This window comes from Zea mays, chromosome 1 (assembly GCF_902167145.1).
Source record: "Zea mays cultivar B73 chromosome 1, Zm-B73-REFERENCE-NAM-5.0, whole genome shotgun sequence".
Classification (NCBI taxonomy): domain Eukaryota; kingdom Viridiplantae; phylum Streptophyta; class Magnoliopsida; order Poales; family Poaceae; genus Zea; species Zea mays.
In genome coordinates this window covers 48,493,332-48,500,727 of record NC_050096.1, presented here as the reverse complement: position 1 = coordinate 48,500,727, position 7,396 = coordinate 48,493,332, and the positions used below count along the sequence as shown (strand labels likewise).

Genomic DNA, 7,396 nt, shown 5'->3' with positions numbered 1-7,396 from the left:
CAACTAGAACTATGCTACATCTACTCCTAGGGCAGGAAAAGTAAATAAGGTAATTGGTTCGATTGAAATGTGTTCGGAGGTTTTCAATCGGCCGTACCCCTTTATATTTATAGGGGAGGAGGTCTGGACCTTTTCCTAAGGGATAGCTAACAAACTCTCACGTGATTAGATGGATAACCACGCACGAGATAAGGATAAACATCCGAGTTAATCTAATCTCGGGACACGCGGACCGTCCGGGCTCATGGGCCGGACCGTCCGCTCATTTTGGTGTCCAACAATGGACAGATAATCAGTATGTACCACGTATACGTCTGTGCTCGTGCATCCGGACGAAAAGGTAGGCGATCGTAGCATGAGTTTCCTGTGCGTTTAATCTGACCGCCCACCGGACGCCTCTCACCTAGATTTTGCACGGCACACCTGGCTGAAATCCTCACGCCTTGCTGATTGCATTTGGAGGCAGCAGCATCACGTCATCACGTGTCCCTCGCCGGATCGCTCGTGGTCGGTCACACACAGCTCCAAGGCCCCCAAGGGACAAGGCCGTTGCAGCCTGTTTATTCACGGTCGCCGAGCACAAACAGACAGCGCTTAGATTTAATTCGCATCGATTTATATTGTTTTTATAGTATTTTGTTTCTATAAATTATAGCAACCGGATTCAATCTGAAGTCTAGGGTCGGAGAGGAGACACATCGACGATGCATACAGACACACGTCCGTCGACGCATCAGCAGGTTGGTGACACGTCGTCTCGTCCAACAAGGATCGCATGCCCGCCCGCCCGCCCATTGCTTTTGCGGAAGCGTGCACGACGCGACGCAACGCGACATCATCCGGCGCCGCGCGCGTCGATCTCGCTCGGACGGGCGTCGGATGGCGAGGCAGCGGTCGAGATCAGGCACATGCACTGTAGCATGTATCTATCCTACGGAGTGAGGATCCTCTGTGTCGGCTAGGGCAGCCTCTGTGCTGTTGTCCCAGCCATCAGCCATTGTGTGATCTCCCCTCTCCCGTACGAGCTCTATATAAACAGAAGCAGGCGTGCCCCCTCTCTCTGCAGATTGGCGGCAGCAAAGCAACACGCGCCTCGATCCTCCTCGCCCCTCCGGCCTCTCCTCCCCTCCCTGCACCCGCACCTGCGGAGAGCGCCGCAAGGTCCTGCTTCCAAGGCTGCCCTGCCCCCGACGCCCCCTCTTCTCCCATGCCGAACGTTTCGTCACCTTCTTTCCTTCCTCTGCAGCCACTGAAACTTTGCAGCGCTCTTCTTCTTCCTTGCAGCTAGCTGCAGAGGAGCGAGACAGTAGCAGGAGGAGGACGAGAGGAAGAAGAGATGGCGGGCTGTGATGGAGCCAAGTCGTCGGCGTCCATGGAGGAAGAGGTAATTTCGGTTGCTACCTGCTTCACATACATTGTATACGCATGCCTCGTTCGTTCCCCAAACCTGTCTACCTGCCTACTTGGATCAACACCGTCCTGCTTTGCTTAATTTCTGAATCGTTAGCCTCAACAAAGCCAACTTTTTTTTTCGGGGGGAGTTTTCATTGGGACTTTAACTTATCATCAGTACATGTACATGGAACGATAGTTTCGCCGAGCGATGGTTGAGCCAATTTTGACATACAACTATACACCAAAAAATTTATTTTTGTTTACTGATTTCACAAAGTCTAGTTTTGAAAACCCAGGGTCCTTGAGGAATCGGCTCACCGGAGCCTTCCAAGACAAACCTGTCCCGATTGCCTGAAAACGGAAAACCGACAGGCAGCTTAAGAGAGAACAGGGACAGATGAGGTTTCGGTGTTTGTTGCCCATCTCGGATTTCGGTTTCTTTAACGACACAAACGTCTTGCCGTTGAAATGCTAGCTTTCCAGCGACGAAACACTTGGTCAGTTTTGTTTTCCCCCCGCACTTTCGATGGCACACCGTAGTAGTAGTAGTAGGGATTGTTTCGTTCCTTGGACGCACCTGCACTGCACCTTAACTGCGCCATCAACCGAAAGAAAAAGCATGCGGTTCGTAATCGTAACCTACCATCGCCAGAAAAGAAGGTAAATTACGAACGCAACACCTAACGTGCATGTAGATTAATTGAGCTGCACTTACCCTCAGCTAGCACCACCTACTTTTACATCAGTAGCAAATTAACCTGCCGTGCCCGGCGCATTCAGAAGATTCCGCACTAATACTCCGCCATAGAAGATGGTGCCTGCCTACTGCCTACGAAACGAGACTGCTTTTGCTGACCACGCGCGGCAGGCAGGATTTATTGCTTAGCAATGGCGGCGCAAGGAAGGAATGAACGAAAGTAAGCTTTACTACGCAACCTGATGCTCTTTTTTTTACCGTGAGCTGAGATACTAGCTGAAGCTGACCCCTCCGAGAATCTCACCCCCTCGGCGAGTTCAGTGAGCTTTGCAGGCAGCCGGCCGGTAGCACCGTGAAACAGTCTCTGGAACCCTGTCGTTTTCGTGGCTTTGTTCAGGGATCGCCGTCAGTAGATCGGTCACATGCTTTTTGTGGATCAAAAGCGGCCGCATAGATAGCGCGGCGTATCCTTGCTCGGGGCCTCGGGTTATTATTGGCCGCGCGAGCGAGAGGGGCCGAAAGGGATGCTTGTCTTCTTGTTCGCCGCGGAATTATGATGGTGAAATGGAATGGAGTGGTCAAAAAATCCATGCCGTCTTGTCATGTCAGCCCACTGGATCAGGAAGCGTCCGTGTCTCCTGTGACTGTGATGATGGGCTGACCCCTGAACGAACGGATAAGCTAAAGGCCTTCCCTGACCCCGGAACGCAAGCGGTTCTTGAACCATCTATTTGGCTTTGCAGGCATGCGCGGAGAAGAAGTACGGAGGGATCGCACCCAAGAAGCCCTTGATATCCAAGGTGCTCTGCTACTCTCACGCTATTGGACCAAACAGCATCCATGGATAAGTAGTCTGTGTCTAGAAGCTTTGATCATCACTTCCCTCTCATCTGATCCCTGCTTGCCGTGCCTAATAATAATGCAGGACCACGAGCGCGCCTACTTCGATTCTGCGGACTGGGTGCTGGGCAAGGTGAGACAGAGAAGTGGAGGAGGAAAAAAAAAACACTCGCTCCAGAACTCAGGAACTGGGCAACGTGTCTAACCCTTGCTCCTCTTTTTTGGCTTGCTTGTGTGTTTTGCAGCAAGCCGCGAACAGCAGCAGCAGCACGAGGACCGCAGCCGCGGTCGAGTCTCTGAAGCCCAAGCTGAAGGTCAGTTGGACCATCACAACAACACCCACCCACACAGCTCAAGCTGATAGCGAAACTCCACTTCCACTCCACCTGAATGAGTCCATGTGATCTCTCTCCAGCACCGATGAGACTGAACTCGCTAACGGTCTGTCCCTCTCTCCCTGTCCAGAGAACGCCGCACCACCAGCTGCCGCCTCGTAAGCCCACCTGCGCTTCCAGTTGAGACGCATGGTAATGTAGCTTGGTACTGGCCTCCAAGAACCTTACCTGCTGATTGCGGAGAGGCCGCAAGGCAAGAAGACATGCATGCATGACCGTCCGTCCATGCTTGTTCGTGCAGGCCACGCGTCGCAGCTGCTGGAGGAGGAGCTCGGTCAGAGTCAAGGACTGAGGATGCCGACGAGCTCGAGCTCGGATAAATGTTTTAGCTGGTCCGGAATCGTAGGGACGACGACGAGCCAGAAAGATCCGAATCCGAGATGCCGTCTGGCTTCTTGGCGAGCAGCGCCTGTTATTGTGTGCCATAAAGAACGGATCAATTAATTATCAATTGTCTGGCTGAATTCTGGCATGGCACCTGGTGTTTGAATGACCTACAGCTACAGAAGCCCAGTATTTGGACACGGGCCGTGCAATTCCTCACGCAGGCCGCCGGCTTTGTTGGGCTCCCCCACCGTTCGAGGCTCGTGGCCAGCCAGCCAGCCCCATCCACTGTCTATCCTTCTCAGCGTAGGTAGTAGACGGCCTACCCCCGATTTCGGCCCAGCTCCTACTGCTTTCTGCAAGTAATAGTGAATTTGGTTCCACCAAATATAATTATATACGTAACACGATTTGAGCTCATCATGCGGATCTAGCTTTTGCGCCAGAAAGAAAAGATGATCACATGGGCTACACCAACTGACTAGCCCTGTTGGGGCATGCTGTTTTTGCCCTCTACGTACGTACATGCGATGGGCGTATCATTGGCAGATCAGTCTAACCGCTAGCTCGGGGTATGAATGACTGCCGCCGTGATCCTCATCAAGGGTGGAGCTGTTAGGAGGTATTTGAAAAAAATTAGTGACCTCTATGGAATTATGTGAGGATTGTCCCCCTCCCTGCTCATCAGCTCGTCGCAAACGCTGAAACGCACGTGGGCGTGCACATCCGTCTGCTTGTAAGTTGCGTCGAGGGCTAGCACGCATGGCTCGAGTACACGAGCAGAGCAGCACGCCACAAAGGAACAACTCCCGTGAACATGATGCATGCACTGCAACCTGCAGCTGCACAAGACTTTTGATCTGGACCCCTGCAGCTAGAGCTAGCCACCGGGGAACGGACACAAATGCCCTGACTAGGGTTCCGTTTGCATGCATTTCGCGACGCAATATATGTATATATATACTACAAGGTAGTAGGTACTGTAAGCTAGCTAGCCCCCCACTCTACGTATATTTGCCTCGTGACCTTTTGCGGCTCACGTACCCGTCACCACTTTTTTTTTAGTTGGGTGACAGACACTCGAGTCTTTCTGCTTTTCACATGTACAGCTTGATTGTCTTGTCTACCTGACCAGTGACCACCTGCTACTGGTCTACGTACATACATATACTAGTATATACGAGTACTTATATAGGATATGATAGGAGTACGCGTTCCTTTCTTCCATGTGTTTTTTTCTCTGTCCTGCTAAGCATGCAGGAATCTATCTAGACATCTAGTCGTCCGTCGTCCTTTCCAAAATACTTGGTGTTACATGATTTAAATTTTGTGACCAAATATATGGTTTCTATATTCTCATTTCTCAATGCGCATTTCTTTTGTTCAAATACATCTTTCTATTCTTTTAAAATATTTTTTCCTTACTTATCTCTATTTCTCTCTTTCTTTTCTTGTTGTTTTTTTACATAATATCATTTAATTTTATTTTATTTCCCTCTAAATTTTCATGTCAAAATTTAATATGTTGAGACTGAGGAAGTAAGTATATATACGTGAGTGAGTGCCTTTCGGTGTTGTCGTGCCATTGCACCAATCCAGATCTGGACACAGGTGCGCACACAGCACATGAGTCCTTTGGCTCCTTGCAGGAGCAGGACCAGTACGTACCGCATGCTTTCTCTCTCTCTCTCACACACACACACACACTCGCGCTGCCTTTTATCTTTGGATCTTGTGTCTTTGCAAGCTAGCTAGCTCTGCCATGTTCTCAAAAAGATCTCTGGCTTGTTCGCTGCGGCTTTAATCCGACTGCGGCTGCGGCTTCTACAGTATTTTATCTCTAGGGATTGCAGCTGCAACAGTATTTTGCAGCTGCAACAGTGCTCCCACATGGGCAGCCGAACAAGCTCCTCGTGTTTTACTGCTCTACTCTCTACCTTCGAGCCTCTTTCAGGCTCTTCTCTTACCTGCCCCATGACATTTTAAAACTCACTCACTCATGTTTGACACCGTCAGTCATTTAAAATTCAGGGCCTGGTCGCTTTTTCCGTACTCGGTCCGTCCTGGAGCACAAGTCATTTCAATTATCTTCAAGACTCTCAGCAAATTTGATCAAATTTTCTCTGTAATAAATATCACTAGATTCTTTATTAATTATATTCTCATAGCATATGTATTTGATATTATAGATCTTTATAATTTTCTCTGTAATTTTAGTTAAACTTGAGATGCTTTGACTCTCTAAAAAGTTGAAAAAATTTATGATTTCAAACGGAGAGAGAAACGTTGATTTGATATATTTTTTCTATACGTTTGCTGACATAGTTTACCATTGCGATAAGCTAGGATCTCTCATATTTTTAGCTAGAGGGAGTACAAAAAAGATAAAGACTTGAAAGGACGTGTAGCGTAATAATGGCTACAAAGTGCCTCAAGAACATTTTACGTCTTCGGTGTTCAACTTCCTGCAGTATTTAGGATTAGTCTTTAAAAATACTCATAGGAGTAAGGTTTTACATGTGTGCGTACCGTGCGTGAAATCATGCTGATCTCATGCCCTTTTTAAATTGGTTGCAATTAACAAGCAACATCATTCCGTGATTGGCCTGGTTTATCAACTCCAACTTCACTTTTGCCTTTACCGAGACAGTGATTCGTAAATTCATACTATATCGCGCCATCTTTGATAAAGATATAATGATGGTTACGATAAGATCTCGGTTAGGCGCATCTTTTTCCCCGGACTTGTTGTTGCAAATTAGACTGGCTGCGGGCAATGATGGCATGCATGCACATTCTCGCAGATGTTTGCCGGATACAGATGCAAGTTCAGCCATATAGGAAGTCGGAGTACGAACCGAACCTCCTAATTCACTAAAATTAGTTTTAGAGAGTGTTTGGTTTCTAGAGACTAATTTTTAATCGTTTCATTTTATTTCATTTTACTCCCTAAATTATTAAATATAGAAACTAAAATATAATAAAATGGAGAGATTAAAAATTAGTCCATAAAAAACAAGGGTATAAAAAGTTAGCTAAGGATTAGTTTGGAAATCCATTTTTCCAAGTGATTTTCATTTCTCCTATAGGGGTTGTTTTACTTTGATTTGGAATTTCCAAACAATTGGATATCCTCTTCTAACGCCTTTCACATTTTAGGTTGTACTTTTTCATAAAAGCCTATTCACCCCCCAGGGCAAGGACTAATAACTAAAAGCTTCACCGCCGTGAGAAAGGATGTCGATACCTACAGAGCCATAGTTCGTGCTTCTCAAAAATGATCTTGATCTGCTATGTAAGGCAAACGGTTTTATGATGGATCTCATGTTCGCTAGTGGAGCCGCTTCACGATAAATTCTAGATTCAGAACATCAATTTTTCGACGATAAGAGTTGTCCCAAACATGCTTGTGTATCGATCAGCGTATATCTGAGAATCTGAAGTTGGTATATGGACCATTAATTAAAGCTGTGAGAGACCCAGTACCAAGGAAACAGCTTTACAGTTGAAAGTAGTGGACTAGTGGGGCTCGTAATGAAGGTTCAAGGGTCCAGGACGTACGTGGTGGCAACAAAAAGAAAAGGGGACAAGATCATCCCATTGTTAAGCTTATCGGATCAGGCAGGTTGGCACACGTCTACGTGTTGCAAGCTGATTGACGCCGGAACCTACGTACAGTGAGATCAGCAGAGCGTCGAATAGTCACTTGTTGATGGACTGCAGAACTACTCTAACCTCTACTACC

The 7,396-nt window shown here is 47.6% G+C and overlaps 1 protein-coding gene across 1 annotated transcript; it reads left to right on the top strand.

Annotated features, from left to right (window-relative positions):
- Nucleotides 1-970: 970 nt before the first annotated feature.
- Nucleotides 971-4,119, top strand: LOC100192824 (uncharacterized). Its single transcript, NM_001138015.2, has 7 exons — nucleotides 971-1,161; nucleotides 1,285-1,384; nucleotides 2,836-2,892; nucleotides 3,018-3,065; nucleotides 3,178-3,246; nucleotides 3,398-3,459; nucleotides 3,569-4,119. The coding sequence occupies exons 2-6, from the start codon at nucleotides 1,337-1,339 to the stop codon at nucleotides 3,449-3,451; spliced, it is 276 nt and encodes a 91-aa protein (NP_001131487.1). The 5' UTR covers nucleotides 971-1,161; nucleotides 1,285-1,336; the 3' UTR covers nucleotides 3,452-3,459; nucleotides 3,569-4,119.
- The last annotated feature ends 3,277 nt before the right edge of the window (nucleotides 4,120-7,396 follow it).

Excerpts from the sequence above, each read along its gene's own strand:
- LOC100192824 (NM_001138015.2), top strand. The coding sequence starts at position 1,337 with ATGGCGGGCTGTGATGGAGCCAAGTCGTCGGCGTCCATGGAGGAAGAG. Across the intron at positions 1,385-2,835 it reads CGGCGTCCATGGAGGAAGAG|GCATGCGCGGAGAAGAAGTA; the intron begins GTAATTTCGGTT and ends TTGGCTTTGCAG. Across the intron at positions 3,247-3,397 it reads CTCTGAAGCCCAAGCTGAAG|AGAACGCCGCACCACCAGCT; the intron begins GTCAGTTGGACC and ends CTCCCTGTCCAG.